The sequence below is a fragment of the Notamacropus eugenii genome, chromosome 7 (assembly GCF_028372415.1).
Source record: "Notamacropus eugenii isolate mMacEug1 chromosome 7, mMacEug1.pri_v2, whole genome shotgun sequence".
In the NCBI taxonomy this organism is placed as follows: domain Eukaryota; kingdom Metazoa; phylum Chordata; class Mammalia; order Diprotodontia; family Macropodidae; genus Notamacropus; species Notamacropus eugenii.
In genome coordinates this window covers 47,312,609-47,333,577 of record NC_092878.1, presented here as the reverse complement: position 1 = coordinate 47,333,577, position 20,969 = coordinate 47,312,609, and the positions used below count along the sequence as shown (strand labels likewise).

Here is a 20,969-nt window from a genome sequence, read left to right as displayed (position 1 = left end):
TCTTTTCCCCTTTGTTTCTTCTTTTTAGGAAAGTAAGTTTTAGTATGTTGTCTCATTATTGTCATTCTCTTGGATGAAGTGATTGTTTCTGTGACTGGTTGTTTGACCCACTCATTCTTTAGGATAGATCATTTGGTTTCCAACGAAATTTTGGTTTGTCTTTCCAAGACCCATTATTACATGTAATTTTTATTACATCATGTTCTGAAAAGGATACATTTAATATTTCTGCCTTGCTGAATTGAATTCTGGAGATTTTATGCCCCAGTACATGGTCAGTTTTTGCATAGTGCCATGTACCACTAAGAAAAAGGTTTATTCCTTTCTACCCCCATTCAGTTTTCTATAGAGGTCTATCACATCTAACTTTTCTAAGGTTTAATTCACCTCCTTAACTTCTTTCTTGTTTATTTTGTGGCTAGATTCATCCAGTTCTGAGAAGGAGCTGATTCTATTCCAGTTGAGATTTACAAGGTAGGAGGATCACTGCTCATACAAAAGCTGACTGAAATTTTCCAGGTTATATGGCAAGAGGAGGTTATACCCCAGGAGTTCAAGGATGTCTCCACTGTCCATCTCTATAAAGGTAAAGGGAATAGACTGTCCTGTATCAATCACAGGGGTATCTCTCTCTTAGTCACTGCTAGCAAAATTCTTGCTAGACTCCTCCTTAATAGACTGATCCTTCACCTGGAAGACGGTTATCTATCTCAGAGCCAGTGTGGCTTCAGAAAGGGCTGAGTAACAGTCGATATGGTGTTTGCTGCCCAACAACTCCAAGAGAAATGCCAGAAGCAGAAGAGAAGTCTGTACACATACATTTGTAGATCTGACCAAGGCCTCTGACACTGTTAGTTGTGAGGGCTTATGAAAAATTACGTCAAAATTTGGTTGTCCAGAGAATTTCATCAGTATTGTACATCAATTTCATGATGGCAAGCTTGCCCAGGTTCTGGATAGTGGACAAAGCTCTCTTGCCTTCCCAGTCACCAATGGAGTGAAAGAGGGCTGTGTTGTTCCCATGCTTTTTAGCATGAGGTTTTCAGTCATGTTGTCAAATGCTTTCAATGAGATCAACATGTTGGTAAGTTCTTCAATATGAAAAGGATTACAAGCCAAGACCAAATTGGAGGGAATGCTGGTGCATGATTTTCTGTTTGCAGATGACTGTGCATTCAATGCAGCTTCTGAAGCTGAGATGCAACAAAGTATGAATCAATTCTCTGCTGCCTGTGCTAATTTTGGCCTAATAATTAACACCAAGAAAACACAGGTGCTCCATCAGCCACCACCACACCATCCATACATGGAACTATCGGTTACAACAAATGGAGAAGTCCTGAATGCTGTGGATGTTCATCTACCTTGAGAGTGTGCTTTCCAAGGATGTACATATTGACAATGAGGTTGATGCACGCACTGTCAGAGCTGGTTCAGTGTTTGGGAGGCTCCAAAGAAAAGTTTGGGAGAGAAGAGGTATTAAACTGACTACCAGACTGAGGGTCTACAGAGCCACTGTGCTAACTTCATTGCTGTATGCCTATGAAAGATGGACAGTCTACCAGCACCATGCCAGGAAACTGAATCGCTTCCATTTGAACTGTCTTAGGAAGATTCTGAGGATCACCTGGCAGGATAAGGTACCAGACACTAAAGTCCTTGCTTGAACTGAACTGCCAAGCATTCAAACTATGCTTCAGAGAGCACAACTCTGATGGGTTGGCCGTGTTGTTCGAATGCAAAAGGCATGCTTGCCAAAAAGACTATTTTATGGAGAACTCACATGGGGCAGGCAATCACATGGTGGTCAGAAGAAGTGATAAAAGGACAGTCTTAAGGTCTCTCTCAAGAACTTTGCATTTGATTGTGTGACATGGGAGACACTGGCACTGGACCACTCAGCATGACATGTCCACATCAGAAAAGGTGCTATGTTCTATGAGCAAAGCAGAACTGAGACAACACAAAGAAAACGTAGGATGTGTAAATTTGAAGTAACTACCCTAAATATTCACGCAGACTATCTGTGCCCAACCTGTGGTAGAGCATTCGGAGTTTGTATTGGTCTGATCAGCCACAGTCAGATACACTGAAACTTGACTTTATCATGGTGATGTCATTTTGGTCCTCTTTGAGAACAAAGGACAACAACCAACCAACCAGGGTAGCTACTCTTTCTCTTATGGGGATTTAGATTTTATTATTCTTTGTTCCTTATTTTGTTTTACTCAATATTATTTATTCTTTGCATAAAATAGTACTTAAATATTATATGGATTTTTTTTGCTTATTTATTTATTCTTTCATCTTTCTGAATGGCTCTCCCGATAAGGTGTCTTTCCATTCCTCTAATATCCTTTTATTCAGCATACTTATTGTTGTGCTGAGGTGATGAAAATGAGTTAAGCTTAGAGACTAACAATCATTTTGTGATCTTGCTAGATTTCTAGCTAAATTGATTACAAAGAACAAATACCCCTAGCCTCAGAAAAAATGGCTACTTGAATGCTATCTGAAAACCTCTGAGAAAGATTCAGAGATTTTGACAGAAACAACAATAAGTCAAAATCTATTTGGGCAATCAACCATATTTAAGCCCCTGTATGACACCTACCATTCCATGCTAAGAACAAAGACTATAATCCAGAAATGATTCTCTAATCTTGGACCGACAGTTATAGTTGCTTTCCAAACATTTCACAGGCTCAGAAAAATAAGACATTTGACAATACCAACATCACTCTTGCCATCTGCAGAATAAAGGGTGTTCATTGATGCCTACTACAGACCTTTCTAACATAAAGACATGACTTGCCAAATTCCAAGAACACCAACATAACTAACGACCCTAAACACTGAATTTTATGGCTAAAAATCTCTGCAATTACTTATGGTTAGAATTCAATTGATATTTTAAAAAAGTCTTAGTAATAAGCTAGTAATTTTTATAACAAGACAATCAACTTCCTGTTTTAAGAAATGCAAAAAATGTTACACCAGTCAACTAGTACTGTTGAGTGCCTACTACCATGTATGTGTCAGGCACTGTGCTAATTTGGGGGTACCAAGAAAAGCAAACAACTATATACAAACAGCAAATATACAGAATCAACTGGAGATAATCCCAGAAGGAAGGCACAAAGATTATACGGAGGACCAAGAAAAGTTGCTTGTAGAAGATGGAACTTTTACCAAGATTTGGAAGGAGATAAGGAGGCACAAATGAAAAGGGAAAGAGTTCCAGGTATGGGAAACAAGCTGTGAAACACTTGGAATCTGGAGAGAGGAGTGTTATGTGGGAAAAAGAGCAAAGTGGAGTGGGTGGGGGGGTTACAGGAGTTGGGAGGGTAAGGGATAAAGCATAAGAAGACTGGGAAAGTAGTAAAAGGATAAGTTATTACAGTGCTTCAAACCTGAAGATTTTATATCTGGTACTAGGAGCAAGAGAGAATCATTAGAGTTGACTGAACAGGGGAGTGACAGAGTAAGGCCTGAAAAAAGTAAACTACTTGACATCTCTTTGAAAATACATTTTTGAAAAATCCTCTTGATAAAGACAAAAAAAAAGTGAAAACCTGTTTTAGAAGATTTATATTTCAGTGGCAGTAATCCCAAACATAGATATCAAAGCTGATATAATTCCATGAACATTTTATTAACTCTGTACCATCTACAAATTTTTTCCTCAAGATAGGGATGACATAAGTGACAATTACATGAAATAAAAAGGTGTTTACTTTATAAACCTCCTTTAACCACTAGAAAAGATTCAGAACAGAAATGAATGTTTTTTTAGATCAGTTCATTATTTGCAGTAACCATACTATTAGCTATAGAGATATGACAAAAAGATTGGTAAAGATGAAATTTTATTCATCTAACCCACACATTCTCCCCAGTTTCAGAATTCTGAAGACAAAACGTAAAGGTACAATTGATATAACTGTCACATGTTCTTTTTATGCTAAAAGTTAAGGCTTTCAGAATATGTATGTACTCAAGTCCTTATAGGAAACTAGTGGCTCTTTCTTACCTCTCAGATCTGTTTAGTATTTAAAGCCCTTCACAGTCTGGTTCCAAACTCCAAAGTTGCCCTTACAGGAGACTTCATTCCCTCACTTCATATACTCTTCTGGACTAAAGTAATTTGCTTTCTTACTTTTCCTTACACAACACTCTACCATTACCACCACCACCCCACCCCCGCCTGCCACAGCAACCTGTCTCTGTGATTTTGCAAAGGCTGCCCCCATGTCTGGAAGGGATTCCTACCTCATGGCACCTCACAGTATTCCTAGACTCTTTCAAAACCAGCTCATAAAAGCTTCTGTTCCATTCTGCCTTTGCAGTGACACAGAAGTCCTTTTGGCTACTGCAGTAGTGACTTTGAAAAAAAATGGCTGCCACCTTGTTGAATGTAAGTCAATTTATGCAGATTTCAAAGTAATAAGAGAACCTATCCAGAATGTAACAAGTCAGCCAGAAAATACATCTATCACTGACCTTCTTATTTACTTACATGAACAAACTGTATAAGGAGAAGAGTAAAATCTTTTAACTTGGAAAGAACAGTAACAGTTGGTGAGGACAGATCAAGACACTATTAGAACACAAGGCAAAATCAGAAAATGGAGATTTCCTTTTCACAGATCAAATGTACTTTGGGGGATACTAGATTAATCCAAGCTCCTTGTTTCAAAGATTTCAAAAAGATATAGATAGATGAGCACACACATACGTGTGTGTGTGTGTGTGTATGCAAGTAATGCTGAGGATAAGGACATGAATCTATGTGGAAAAGGCAAAGATCAAAAAACTGATTTAACTAAACAGTTATTCTCACTGATTATTATGCCATTAAGGGAAATTCCATTAATTCAACTGCAAGCAAATTCCAATGGAATGTTGGTCTGGAAGTCCCTCCACTGTAGTCTCCCCCAGATTGGATGCTCAGTTTTTTTTCCTTAATCAACTAGAAATGTTAGAAAGTTCAAACTTAGTTATATAAACACATATATGTGTGCATGTTAAACTCCCATGTCTTAAAATACCTTTGTATTTTTATGCCTTTTAACAAAATATTAGGAGATAGTATTTGGTCTGATATAAATGTTACTAGAACACTAATCTACTGGAAGAATGAGTGTATTTTTTTTTAAAAAAAGCTAACCTGCACAACTTGAACTTGATTCTTATGAGATATTTAAGGAACCAATCATTTTGATTTTTTCCCTAATTTTTAAAAAATTTTTAAAAATACACACACACACACATACATAATTGCTATAAAGCTCAGAAGGAGACTGTGCATGACTTTAAATGTCAAGCTGAGAAAGTTTGTGTTACATCCCTAAAGGCAAAAGGAAGCCAGTGAAAGTTTCTAAGCAGGGGAACAACATGGTTAGATTTGGGTCAGAGAAATTATTTTGGAAACTGTGTGAAAGATGAAACTTTGTCACCTGGTTCTCCAAATTCTCTGCCTGACAGGAGAGGGACTAGTCACTTGCACCCCTGCCCAACACACCAAAAGATTAAGTATCAGAACCTTGGTATTACTAAAGAGACATACTTGTCAGAATAGCTTAAGTAACTACCAATTTAGTTCCTTAGAACTTGTCTGATCAAGTGCAAGAAAGCATAATCAAATTATTTTTTAAAAGGATGATTTATAGAACTAGGAAGAGAACTTATAACTAACAGATAAAACCTGGTTTTTTATTAGATTGTGTCATCTTTCTATGTCTTAGAATTTTAAAATTAATACACTCTTTTCTAAATCAGATTTTCAAGACAGAATGTGCTTAGAAATGCAATGTCAAACTAGTGGCCTCTATGCAGAACATCATCCCCATCTAGTGGAAGTAAAAGGTATAAAATATTCAATACCTACAACAGATACTAGAAAAAAAATAAAGAGCAGAAAGTAATTTTTTAAAAATCATACTTTAGGAAATCTACAAAGTCACCACAGTTATTACATTCTGTGAAATGTTTATATCATTATTATTTGGCACACATCCAAAACCCAATAATAAAACAGATCATGATTAAGTCAATGTAAATTACATTATTCTATTATTTGAGATTACTCCCATGACACTAACTTCATATTCACATAAAACTCTAACAGTTTAGCATGCTTTACAATTCTATTGCAAAGATGGCCTAAAAAGTGATAGAAAGGAGAAAGACATGTATAATAGAAGTGCAAGATTAATTGTTTATTTTATAGGTATGTGTAAATTACTTGAGACAGAGCAAAATAATTGCATTTACTGATTTATATAATAAATGCCAAAAATTTTTAGAGTTCTAAAAAACTTTTAGCATTCAATATGCCCTTTCCCCCCTCTAATCATTCATCTTGCACAATTTGGGACTGAACTGACAAGATTTTGACACATATTGTTTAATTCTCAACCTGAAAATACAATTTTTAATCACATATTAGGAATGCCTCTGATAAAGTCTGCTTTTTTTTTTTAACTCAGCTTTGATAATAATCCACAGGTTTTCAATGGGGTTTAAATCAGGTGAGGTCTCTAAGCAAATGAAACATGTTTATCTCTGTATTTTATAAAAGAGATATGCAAATTAAACAACTGGAGGTTTCACCAAAGTAGAAGACATGTGAAGACAGATAGACTAATGCACAGTTGGTGGAGCTGTGGATTTAGTCCCACCATCAGGGAAAAAATGTGGAATTATGTTAGAAGAGTAACTAGATGATGCATTCTTTTTTTACCCAGACACATCATTACTGGGCATATACTCCACTCCAACATTGGTCAAAATCAAGAAAAAATACCCCCCACCCACCCCCCACCAAAATATTTATAGCAAGGTTTTTTGAGAGAAACAAAACACTGGAAACAAGTGGATGACTATTGATAGGAGACAGCTGAACAAATTATGGCATATAAATGTAATAGAAGTATCACCAATAATCTACTGTAAAAATGTAAGGGATTCAAGCAAACAGGGGAAAATGTGCATGAACTGATAAAGACTAAGGCAGAACTAGATGCACAATATGGACTACTATACTCCATACCCTGAGTTCCTGGATAAGCCAATCTACTCCTCTTTTGGAGCAGACTGTAAGGCAGGCACGCACGCACTCCCCCCCCCCCCCCCATACCCCCACACCCACACCCACACACCCATTTCAGGATCTTATCCCCTCAGTGGGCTTCAGATACTTTAGTGCTTCAGACACTTCTTGTGTGACCCAGCAGAATTCAAGTCATTTCTCTAAGCCTGTAAGATGAGGGGGTTGGACTCAATAGTCTCCAACATCCCTTTTAAGACTTGTCCTCAATGAGGTGACTGATATACTAATATGCTGGGAAGCAGTCCAGCTGACTGGTCAACTAAGTGTAAACTGGCCCACTCACTACACGACACTTAGCCATGTTCCACCTTCACATTCCTACAAGTTGTACGGTCAAGGAATCTCATCATCTGCCCAATTCTGGGCACTTACTCCTCACCATTCTGCTTTCCGTCTCCTGCTGCAGGAACAGTAATCAAACCAATAATAACAACACTATATACTAAACATTAATTCACTGACTCTCTAGACCAAAATTAACTTTTCTGGCTGCAATTCTCCTACATGTGTTCCATGTCTCCATTCTTATATTTGCACAAATCATCAAAAGCAACAGACTGGTTGGTTTTATTCAACTGTTTTGTAACAAGAAAGAGCTCACTAGAATGTTACAGTATATTTGGAAATGTCATGCAAAAATAGAAGGTAGCAAATAAAATGTTTTTTAAAAAAACTGTGAAACTCTAGGAATCCCAGTTAATATATTATCTTTCCTTTTTTCTCACGATACAACTCCTCTAACTACATCCACATTTAAATGTCCTAGTTTCTGTTCTTACCACTCCGTGACTCATGTTAAGGTAATCAATAATTTCTCTTCCACAATCCATGATTTCTTTTCTTATTTTTTAGTTCCCTAATGTTTTGAACTGTTGACCACCTTCTCTTCAATACTCATTCTAGCCACACTGCGAGAGACAGTGTGGTATATCAAAAGACTGCAGATTTTTTTTAAAAAGTTCTTAAATTTAATTCAATTTAAACAAAGCCATAAACAGAATTATAAACTAGGCCCTACAGAAATAAATTAATCATTAAATCAGATATAGTAGATATCTAACTATCCATCCATTCATACATGTTTTTTCCTGCATTAGGGGGAACTCCTGAAGCAATCAGGTCCTGAATCCACTTAAGAATGCCCCAAGATACCTAGTATATCATCTTGCACACAAGAGATATTTAATAAATATAAATCAAGTTATAGATGGTTAATGCCTCATCAATCTACTTTACAGACCTGTCTTGAAGTGCAACTGAAATAATGTATATGAAAGCATTTCCAATTCAACTAATACTTGAAAAATAAAGTGCTATGTTAACAAACTCACTGAAATCTTTAGGGCAAAAAGATTACCCAAAGACATACTGCTGTGTAAAGTCTGAAGACTGGCAACCAGCTCTAGGGGGAATTCAAACTAATTCTTCCTAGGGAAGGGCACAATGCCCATTTCATTTTGCCTTTCGTTCCACTTAACCTCTTTTCCCATCACTCTCACCATCTTACACTGTTCTTTCAGGTCACATACTCAGTCATTCTTTCAAAGCTTCCCTTTCCTTTGGTGCCTACATTCAAGGCACGACCACAACCCACATTTTCATGTGTACTTCACATATAGAAACTTTTGTCTCTGCTCCTCTAGTTACAACTTTTTCAACAGGATGTTTCTCTTGTGCCTTGAAGCAACAAACCTTTTTTCTGGGCTCACTTATTCTAGAATCTAACTCATCAACTCTCCTGGAGTGATTTCCAGTGGATCCCCCATTCAAATTAGGACACCTAATTTGAGGCTTTGAGTCCTACTAACTACACTACCCTTTCTTAAATGTATTCATATTTTATTGTGCCTACTTCTAGGACCTCTAATTATCAGCAACTACTTTTTCTCTTGCCTGAGTTGTCTTTGATGTCTTAATATTTTTTCTATGCATCTTCATAAAGCTGTCCTTACAATTCTGGTTAAGAATTCTCTTACACAAAGCTTTAACAGAAGTATTCTATCTTCAGCAAGTCTAGTAACTCCAATTACTCCAAATACCCACTTGTCACGTCCACCCCTCAAATACCTAAACACTTATCTGTGTAGTCTTATAAACGATTTCCATATCTGACTTTTGTTTAGTTTTACTAATGGAAGCAAAGAGGTGTAAGCCATCCTATATGGCAAATACTCCAAAAACCATTTGGATTTTGAATAAATTTTTATTATATTTGGACATAAGTATGCTGCTTAAAAAATTCATAATACTGTGTTTCAATAACTGAGTCAGAAACAAATGAAAAGTAGAAAGATATGTCACCATCACATAATGCAAAAATCTTTGAAGATCTTTTAATTCAACTCCACTTACAATCCAAGGACAATTCCTAGGTAAATTACTGATGCAAAAATAGTTCCAACAACAAAGAGGCCAAATGCAACTCAAAACTGCCTCAGTCAGCAACCATTTACATTTTTGTCAAGTGGAAAGAAATGGCAGTAGTTTAGAATATTAAATTATTTGCAAAAAGTTAAAAAGAGGAAGAAAATGTCAATCACTGGGAGGACCATGGAAGAACAGTTACACCATAAACTGTCAGTGGATCTAAGAAATGGTACAACCATTCTGGAATGTCATTTGGAACGATATCAAAATGACATCCGAAATATCACTAAGTTATACATAGAATCTGACCACTAGTAATATAAAATCCAAAGATCTTGTCAAAGACAGAAGGAAAGAATCCAAATATACAAAAATATTTATAATAGCACTTTTTGTTGTAGCAAAGAACTAAAACAAGAGGTACTTAACTATTAAGAGACTAGGAGAATGAACTGTGGAATGTAAATGTAATGAACCATTGTACTGTAAGAGATGATGAGTGAATAACTTGTACACAGTGAAAGAAACACAACCAGAACAATTTAGAAGCTGATCTTGAGAACCTAAAGGAAAACAGTTCTGATATACTTCAGAACTCCGATCAGGGCAGTGATCAATCATAACTCCTGAAGACTAATGGTGATCCCACCTTTTGGTTCATGTACGAGAGGAGCAGAATAAGGTATCTTTTCAGACATGGCCAATTTATTGATTTGTTTTGTGTGACTATAATTGTTTGTTACAAAGGAACATGTTAGTGGGTAGAAATAAAGACCAATCAAAAAAAGATTAAGAAAAGTGTCAATAAAAATTAAAAAAAAAAAACAAGCAAAAATGTTAAGACGGTACAAACAGCAATTCTGTTACTGCTGTGTTGAATACTGTGCATATATAATGTCCACACAGACACATACACATATGAAAACACAAATACACACACACACACACACATGCTGTAGCTCATATTTTTAGAAAAAGCCATAAAGAAGAAAGTTGAAAAAAAATGAGCAGCATTACCTTACGAAACAACAAAAGCACTTAAGGAAAAAATAAGTCTGTAGAAAGTTCACTGTAAGGTCCCACCAAGTCAGATTAAGACACTTCATGAATGAAACTGGAACAAAAGCAATTCATGGATACAAAAGAGAACAGATTTGCTCGAGTTATGAAAGTGACGCATTTTCATTATCTACAACATACATATCACCACATTTGACTCTAACATTCTATGGAAATGCTAATTCTTAAGAAGATAAAATCTGACAAGTCCACATCAGAAAAGTCTTTGTAGGAGGTGACAATTTTGAAAGCATCCAAGATCAATTTTCAGATATGTGAAAAAAAGGATATTAAATAAATGAAGGAAAATTATGGTGTTTTTCTTACAATCAACCAAAAAGACATAAGCAACTACTCATATGTCTTCTTAAATTTACATTTCTTTAAAATATTTATGAGAATAAGATAAATACATATCAAGGACACTCTTGATGAAAACGGGAAGGGAACACTCAGATAATTTTTCATAAGAGATGACATCTTCAGTTATATAAATGATTAAAGGCATAGAAAACAAAATATCCTTCTGAGCTAATAACTGACTATAAACAAGCATTTGAATTGGCAGAGTAAAATGAGGGCTCAAAGGGTTTCCCCTCCCACAAGGTATTTCTCAAAAATATACGTAGACGGTTCAAGATTTCTTCATATTCACACAAAGTAACTTTGATGATAAATTTTAACTATCAGTATCAGGTGAGTAAAGCATTTATATAATCAATCAATAAGGTGTTTGCAACTATAATGGAGAGTAGCTTGAATAGTCAGAGTGATTCTCTATAGATAGTAAGGGTTTCCAGGTATTTTTGTTTGCAAATGACAACGCATTAACTACATTAAGCCCCCAAACACTACAGGGACTCATCAGCGAAATCTGAAACCACTCAAAAAAGAATGACCTAATGATCAAAATATGAAAAATCAAACAGTTTAAGTCTACTGTCCAGGTCACACTGTGGAGTTGGATGCACACTGAGTGAAGTTCATCATTACAGATTAAGCAATAAAGATGATTAATTTATCCCAGAACTTAAAAGGAAGAGAGTGGTTCTAGATATTATGTAGCATTTCTAATAATTTCCCAAGTTTTTCACAAGCACAAAAGAGCATCTTTTTAACACCAATATTATCATGGTGACATGACATGGCTGAAAATTACAGACTTCAAAAATCCTCAAAGAATCAAAACTGCAGGTGACCCAAAGAGGGAATAGAAAAACGAAAGGTGGGTTTAATCTGTTAGTGATCATTTGCTTATATGATTATATGTGGTATAAAAGATATGAAAAAGAGGTAAGCTATTATGTAGCGACAGGAACAACAGATAAACAGCCTGAATGCTAATATTAAAAGATGTGGAAAGTCTGCAACAGAATGGATAGCACTTTTCTAGTGGGTCTGTAGAAAAAGAAAGACAAGAGTTTCACAGGATGAGAGGGCTTGGATAGAATGTAAGTTGTACCGTGGAAGTGGACAGCCAAAGCTTTATGAAAGTACTGACAAACTCACAGAAAATCCAAAAGAAAGAGGCAGATTAAAATGTACAGAACAGAAAAATTAATGTTTATAATTTACATTTATCTATGTACTAAACCTCTCTTCTTTTAAAACAGCAATGACAATTATTTGATATACCCAACATTATATATTAGCATTTCACTTTATTGTTCTAAGAGTTTCATGTGTTTATGTTTCTTCTCTTCCAAAAGGACTATACTCAGGAGCAACCTCATATATTTCCTTTCTAAATAAATTATACTGTGCTAAGTAGGGCCCCAAAGGCAGAATAATGTGCAATATGAAAATTTTATCCAAATTATTAAGAAAAATGCAAATCAAAACAATCAAAACAGTTTTGCCTCTCCCAGAAAACTTACAAATATGACAAAAAGTGGAAATAGTAATGCTGGAGTGAAAAAATAGGCACAAGTGGCAGAGCTCTGAATTGATTCAACCATTCTGTTTAGCAATTTGAAATTATTTTAAGAAAATGACTAAAATATTTATTCTCTTTAACCCAGAGAACCCTGCTAGACATTTACCCTCAAAGAGGTCAACAACAGGGGGAAAAGATCCCATATATATCAAAATATTAATAGAAGCACTTTTTATAAAAGCCAAAAACTCTAATGGTTGTGGAAAGGCTACAAACTATACTACATAAATATAATTGTTACTACACTTTAAAAAACAATGAATATGAGGAATAAGAGAAACATAGAAAGACATAGGTGAACTGATGTAAAGTGAAGCTAAAAAAATCCCAGAACAACAGTATACATCAATGTAACTGGAGAACAACCAAAAAGAAAATGAACTTAATACTATTTTCTTTATAATAATATGAAAAAGAGCACATGCCCTCCCACTCTTTTTTGCAGAGGGAGAGAACGATGAATGTGGAACATGGGGCATACTGCCAGATTTGGTTGATGTACAAGCTCATTATGCTGAACTGCAATTCCCTCTCCCTCCCACCTCTTTACACTTTCTGTTACAAGAAATGACGCTGGAGAGAAGTGCTAGAGGGATATATTTGAAAAAGAAAGAGATACAAAAGCAAAACATAATCAATAAAAATTAAAAACAAAAACCAAAACTGGTATTGCTCACCAACCAATTCAGAGATGTTAATGGCTCTATAGAGCTAGGCTACAATTTACATTTTCATTTTCAAAGATTTTTCTGCCAGAACAAATTACTGTTACAAAAAAAATAAACACACGCATGCACACCACGCACACGCACACGCACACCACACACACGACTAATAAATAAGTACATCCAAGGGAAAATTGCATTCTAAGTAGAACCAGGAATACAGACTATATTACAGGTCTCAGGAATTTAGATTTTTCACAAGTCTTCAACATATTACAAATATTATCTTCCAGAAGAGAATCTGAAGGCACTTATCATGGCGGATACCACAATCTTAATACATGTGGTGGAAGACAACTTGCTTATGTAATTTAATGGGTAATTCACTGAGAGAGTAGGTATAACTTGGGACAATAACTACTGATGGACAATATACTGCAGTCAGAGTTGAACAGGAAGACAGGAAGGTAGATTACACATGGAAAACTAACTCAAGATTTCAATGTTTCCAAGCTGCAAGTCCATCTTTTTTCTTTTTTAAACACCAATATCTTCCTCATCAGTGATCTGATTATACACACAGGTGGCAAATTCTGAAAAGAATACCACATCTGCAACCAACTATTTCCTGATATTATAATACACGGTCAATGAAGAATGATACAGGAGGAACATAACTGTATCATCAGAGACAGAAAAGAAAGTGTGCTAGTATTACAGGGGCAGAGAGAGATAACCAATAGGGATTGTAGAAAAAATCCTGGGTCACTCCCAACAACACTTCAGTGGGGCTCAGAGTATAACACTCTACTAAGCCATAGAAAAAAATAAAGGCTAGACCCACTACCCAAACACAAGGCTTCAAAAACAAGCTGATCTCTATCAGCAGAGCAAATCACAAGAGCAATAGGAAGAGCATTGGCAAGCACCTCTGAAGCCTCTAAGGCAGTCCCAACACTTCATGCCTGACCTCAGCAGCACCCAAGATCAGCCAAGCCTAGGTCTCAGAGTTGTCCCTGAGGCCTTTGGTGGCAGAAGAGTAACTTTAGGGCCTTCAGAATGTATGCAACATGGCAATCCATGGTCAGCTGCCTAAATTCAGTTCAGAAGGAAACAATCTTTGGGTGATCCAGAAGGGCCTAGTACAGAGAATTCTACGAAATAAGAGTCTAAGCCTAGTCCAATCCCAACAGGGTCAATGCAGCCAAAATGTAGCAGAATATCCTCATGGTGTTCCAGGCAGGATCCAGTGAGGCCTAATGTCTCAGATACATTACAGAAGAAAGTTCCTAGGCAAAATCCAGCCCAAGTAGTCCCAGAAGCCTGTACTAGGAACCCAACACTAAATAGGAAAGTCCTCGTATGGAATATATGTCAGGGAGAGTCCTAGAACGCTGTGATAAGCTCATGAGACCTTAAGTCCCTTGAAGGAGAGACTTAGTCTGACCCATTATACTCAGGACCAGGCAGGCCCTCTCCCCACACCACTTATTTGCAGAGCTTGACACAACTAAGACGACCAGGAGGAAACATTTTATTTTGAGAGAAAAAAACAAATGGAAAGGCTGTACATTCCACTGATAATATCAAGAGATTGAAAGGACGGGGCCCAGAACACCGGGTGCACCCTGAGTGGAAGATTTATGAGGACATGGATGGTTACAATATGTACTGTTTTGGGGAGCACATCAGTAATATAAAAAAAAAATCCACTAAAGCATTTGGTATTCTCCATAGTTAATGCCTCCCAACTCCCTTACAGTAGAAAATATTCACCATATTCAGAAATAGGCCAAACTACATTTCAGAAATCATAGAGAATTTTCAAAGACCCAAAACTGCTTTCTACCACAAAAACTCACCTTTTCAACAATACTCTCCTGGTGATGCTATGTGGTTATGAATCATGGAACTTTATCTCAGAAGAATTAAAATTGTAAGTGGTCCAAAAAACAACGGAAGGAAAAAAACAAAGAGGAATAGGTCTCATTTATACTAAAATTAGCAGCACTTTTTTTAAATAGCCAAGAACTAGAAGGAAAGTAAATGCCCTTTAATAGGGTAATGGCTGAATAAATTGTGGCATATAAATGTAACAGAATATTGTTGTGCCATATGGAATGATTAATATGAAGAACTCAGGGAAACGACACAGAGTAAAATAAGCAGAACCAAGAACAATTTACGTGATGACCATACGAACACAACATCAGAGGACTCAACAGTGAAGCATCCCACTTATTAGAAAACAAAGGGTGAAAAATGAGACAAACATTTTCAGATATGAACAATCCAATAGCTTGTTTTGCCTGAATGTATTTATTTGATATGAGAGAGGGCTCTACTGAGGCGCTGGGAAATGGCAATGTTTAAAAAAAAGAACAGAACATCAAAAAATATTTCTAAAAGGGAGGTCAATGAGACAACAGCTTGAGTATTTGATATCCATAAAACATTACAAGAAGCAGAAGGCCTTCAGCTTACTGGGAAGATATCTATGAAGGATTCATGGAAAGACACACAAATGAATCAAACAGCATGATGGGGCTTACTTGGGATGTGATCTGCACTTGTAAAGCAAATGTTCACATGTAGGAAATCATAGATACACTGAAAGAGAATGCTCTCCTGTTGCCTCGCTGCTTTTCAAAACTGCTACTAACGTTTTACATTGGTAATTAAACTTTGTTTTTGAAGCATCTAACATTTATCTAGGACTCCTAAAGCACACTGGCTCAGTAAAGTTTTAAGGAAAGTTATTTTTCTTATGAGGTTATTCTACCAAGCTAAAATTGTCAAAAATAAATTCCACTTTGAATTTTTTTGTGAGTTTTCTTTTAGTGTGTTGATATTACAATTATTAAAATGAAGAACTGAAACTAAGAGACACATTTCTAAAAATGAATAATTTGAAGATACACTAATGCAACTGCAGATACATAAAAGAGAAATCTCAGAATTATAAATTACTATATCCTAAGAGGAGTTGCCCACAGAGTAAATGAATTTCCCAATAGCTAGGAAATTATTTTAACCAGAATACCCCTTTGAATACTATAATGGTATCTTTCCCATTCATTAATAGGTCCAAGTAACCTGATTAGATCACATGGAAGCCTAGGTCACAAGTGGTGGGAGGAGCTTGCTGAATGGTTTCCTGAAACAGGAAAGGTTTCCTTCAGCTCACAAAGCTGAGAGCACGTTAGTCAGGCAGTCAGAGCAGGGAAGGACTCAGGCAAGCAGGCACAGCTTAGGCTGCTGAGTGTTTGTTGGTTTTTTTGCGAAGAAGGTCCCAGCAGGGATCAGGAAGGCTTAGGAATAGCTTTGCCTCCGAAGGTGATAACCTGTAATGAATTCTTGATTGCTATGACAGATTTTGCTTTCTGGTTCTGGGATATGGCTTTCTGATGTCTAAATAAATGCTCTTCTTCTGCCTTCTATATGGAGAATCTGTTACATTTTGCGACTGAGAACTACGCCAGAATATTCATTCACCACCAGTGCTGTCAATATTGCCTCAGCGATACAAATATCCATGGCGTAGTTAGGTGACATCTTATTGTAATTATACAAAGATCATTTTAGGGAATGTAGTTAACCTAATAAAAGCACTGTACAGAGGTCTGGTGAACTCCTACTTTAAAATCCTTAATAATTAGTTCCAGTCACTGTTTACACTTTAATGGAATTTCACTTATTTGAAAATATTCTGCAATTCAAACTGGATTTAATTTATTCAAAATAATAATGTTTTATTTGACTTCCTAGTAATTACTCTGAATATCGGAACAAATCTTTTCTTATAAGTTCAGCACAAGGATATTTGTCTATATGTTAATGATTAACACATACATTCTATGTATTAGTGATGATGTAATGATGTTACACTAAATGGCCATGAATACTACTACATTTCAGTACTAAGTGATGTATTTAGTCTCTTACCAGAACATCATGCACCAAGGCTTGGTATGTCCAAGTATGATGTAAAGGGGTAGCCAAATCTATGTTCCTGTCAACAAGGACTAATAAAGGTCTTTGGAAGCTGTAAATAAAAAATATTTATAATTCTTGATATATATGGAAATAGGTAGAAAAATCTAATTTCTTTAGTTCTTAGCTATTTTTATGTAAAAGGACAATTATGTCATTATCAAAGGATCCTAAGATTTTGAAATTGTTGAATCAGGTTAAGAAATGCTTTAGATTACTGACAAATTCTATGAATGATGAAGGATATCTACCTTACTTTTCTCTTACAGAAGGTAAACAATAAACCATTATAAAACCCCTAAGACTATGAGGATATGGATAATTTATTTTCATTAAGACACTACCCCCATTAAAAATTTAAAAACCGCTAAAAAAGACATGTAATTGGTAATTTAGTGTAAGCAGATTTAAAATTCAGAAATGCATAATCATACTGTCAATATCTGAACTTTATAAAAGTGAAACTAAAAAAAGCATTGTTCTCATTTTGGTCTCAAAAGATTTAGAAAACTGGCAAGAATATTTTTTAAAAGACTTACTAAGTTTGTTACTTCATAGATGTTTTGGCTTTTAAAAAATGCACCTCCACCCCTAATTCACTACTATTAACAACAATCCATGGTATGGAAAGGACACTAAAGTTCTTGAAGGTTATGACGAGAGCACAAGTTCTGGGAGGTCTGAGGGACTAGGAATGCTTCCATCATGAAGTCGATAATTAAATTAATTTATTTCCTAAGGACCAGAAAGAGTTAGGAAAGAGGGTTGGTCATCAGATGATGAACATTTATAGCCAAAGTAATTCATTAAAATAACTTAATTAAAGCATAAAGAAGTGATCTCCACTGATGTAGAAACTAAGTACAGATAAGAAATTAGAGACCTTTGAAATATTTAGTTAAAATAAACCTGAAATGAGAATTTGCTTTTGAAATTCAGTTTCCAGTAGCTGCTTCTAAAAATATATTTATAACTACTGATGAAACTTTGGAACAATTTAAAGGAACTAATGAGCCAGGAAGAAGCTCAAATGATTGTAAAGTTTGCCTATGGTTAAAAAAAAGTTATATCCTACTTTAAACAAACATGTAACATGATAATCTGGATTTACTCTTCTCCCCAAAAAAAAAAAAAAAAAGAAAAGAAAACTAGGGGCAATTACTTTTATTACCAAATGATTCCCCACTGATTTCCTAAAACGGCATGTCATTTAAAGTAAGATTAAATATAAAAATAAATTTAAGGAAGATACATATTGTACATACTGCATAACATTGCAAATATTAAGATTCAATTATCTTGTAATCTCCAAGTTATTAAGAGTAGAAGCATAATCCTTTACTATATAAAGACCTAATTTGGGTCAAGGGGTATGGAGAAGGCAAGTAGTAGTTTAAGCTGATGCTGGAAGATAAGTCTTTCTCAATTACTCAAGACATTTTAGGAGTTGAGGAGGAAAATTCTGCCCCAAAGCTATCTCCCCCTGTGTATACAATCATGAGACAACTCAAGCAGATTACCTACTGTTTTATTTTTAAACCTTCATCCCAATGCTCCCTCCATTATCGTGGTTTATAATCAAGTTCATTATATCACAATTTATAATTTAATACAATGCGCTCCATCATATGTCAATGCCTTTATGCTCGAAATACAACTAATCCATAACTCAAAAGCATCTTAACAAGGACAACTTTTGTTTAAATAATCGATGCTTTTGATTTCATGATCTGTTGTATTGAACCTTTGCTACTCCAAATGAAAATCTATAAGAGAAGAATCAGATAATGGCATTACATGGTGTTTAGTTATTTTTTTCATCACCAAGTGAGTTAAAATGACCACTACAGAGAAATACTTTTCACTTTCAAAGACATACTACCAGAACTAGGTTTTCTTCACAAAAATAGATGTAAAAGAATTTTCTACCAAAGAAAGGCAACTATTTAACAAGACTCCATTCCCACATCTTAAGATTAAAGTCTATGAACTTGAGCTTTCTATCTAGAAATACTGGAAAACTTATGAAGTAAGTAGTATTTGCACAAGCATGAAAAATGTGGTGATTTTAAAATTGTTCATTCTGCTTCATGAGCATTAACATACACTTGTCATACCCTGGCCATCTAATCTTTTCAAATTTCATTTAGACAGAATCAATATTATATTCTTTTAAGTATTTCACCAAAACTTTAGATTTCATTTCTAAAAAAATCTGGTACCTATTATGCAATTAAAAGGACCATGTATTCTGGCTTTACATCAGAACATGGGAAAATAATCTTGAATGAGAGTAAGAGGAGTAATATCTTATATTTCAGCCACCATAAGCAAAATACAAACAAATACAATACCTGAATTGGCCAGCCCCAAGTGTGTCACCTGTAAAAAGACTGTTTCTTGCATCTCTTAGATTTTCTCGAAGTTTCTTATCTAGTTTCTGTGGGGAAAAGAAATCAAATTTGGGATTAATTCTTATAGTCCATTTTCACCACATGGACATAAAGATTACATAAATGATATTAAACATGCAAATTTCCCTATGAAAGAAAATGCCACTGCAAAATGTGCTACATTTTCCAGTTATTTACATAAAATCATTAACTATTTACTAAGGAACCTTTAAGATAGTCACTAATTTAATAAGGGTAAAGTTCCTCTCTCATGACAGACACCCTGTTCAGACTGTCCCTTAGTAAAGAATACTGAGATGCTATCAATTCATTAAGTTACCTAGTTCTAAAGGACAAGTAGAAATTTCAGAAACTTCTAGTTTTACTTGAACTCTGACAACTATTCATGTTCTCTCATTAGGAACTGACTTTGTTTTACTAAAGCTTAAAAAGATGTATGCGTATTTGCAGAAGTGAGGGTTAAAGGCTGGGGAAACAACAGTTTGCAAGTGTAGCTGACAAGGATGGAGGAGGAGAGGGGCTGGATGGAAGCATCAAAGAGCACCTGAGGACCACATTCGAAAAATAAAAAAAATCTCCCACACACATTCTATTTATCACAGATTAACTAATTTTATCTTTGGGTTTAAGAAATTCCTTAATTCAGAAGGCAAATGACCTAGGGAACCAAGGCACATTCATGCTTCAGGGTGAATGATTTTAACAAGATAAATGCCTAGCTCATCTCTGAAGGGCCAGGAGAAGTGCCCTGGGCATTAGAAACTAAAGACGAGTAATTTGCCCAGATGTGCAAATGAAAACTGTTAATAATAGCACCTGACTACACACACCAATCAACCACCAAGCTGAATTACTGCTTGGTTTAACTCACAAAAGAAAAAAAAGTACAAAAGGAAACTGCCTGCCTTTTAAAAATCTAATTCTTTTTATTGTGAACTTAATACATATTTCTTAAAAAAAAAAAAGCATGAGTTTTTTTCTTTTTAAATACAATCCTTTCCCCTGTTCTTCATATCTTGGCATGTTTGTGTTGGCTACTTAATTTCATAATAAAAAGGATCACATTTTTAACAGGCACAAACTGGCTCCAACATGTCTTTCTATGATGATTTCTCTGTTGCAAATTACATTTCCATCAACTGGCCTACTTGGTCTTCCCCAATGGCAGATTCCCTCTCCCACCTCTGTGCTTTTGTGCCTAGGTTGTCCTCAAAGCCTAGAATGCTCTCCCTCCTCACCCCTACCCTTTAAAATTCCTAGCTCCCTACAAAGCTTAGTTCAAGCTTTTCTTACATGAAGCCCTTCCTTATCTCTGCAGTTGTTAGATCTCTTCCCCAATTTCTCCCGCTACTTTGTATGTCCTGTATTTGCTAATCCATGTACATGTTACTTCTCTCCACTGAAAACTCCTCTTTTTATGC

The 20,969-nt window shown here is 35.5% G+C and overlaps 1 protein-coding gene across 4 annotated transcripts in view; it reads right to left on the bottom strand.

The window, feature by feature from the left end:
* SCFD1 (sec1 family domain containing 1) overlaps positions 1 to 20,969 on the bottom strand; it is a 109,398-nt gene that overhangs the window by 65,969 nt on the left and 22,460 nt on the right. For all 4 annotated transcript variants that reach the window (XM_072625182.1, XM_072625181.1, XM_072625183.1 and 1 more), the window contains 2 exons: positions 19,489 to 19,574; positions 17,087 to 17,186 (listed from right to left, as the gene is read on the bottom strand). In XM_072625182.1, coding sequence (XP_072481283.1) covers positions 17,087 to 17,186; positions 19,489 to 19,574 — 186 coding nt within the window. The remainder of the gene's footprint in view (positions 1 to 17,086; positions 17,187 to 19,488; positions 19,575 to 20,969) is intronic.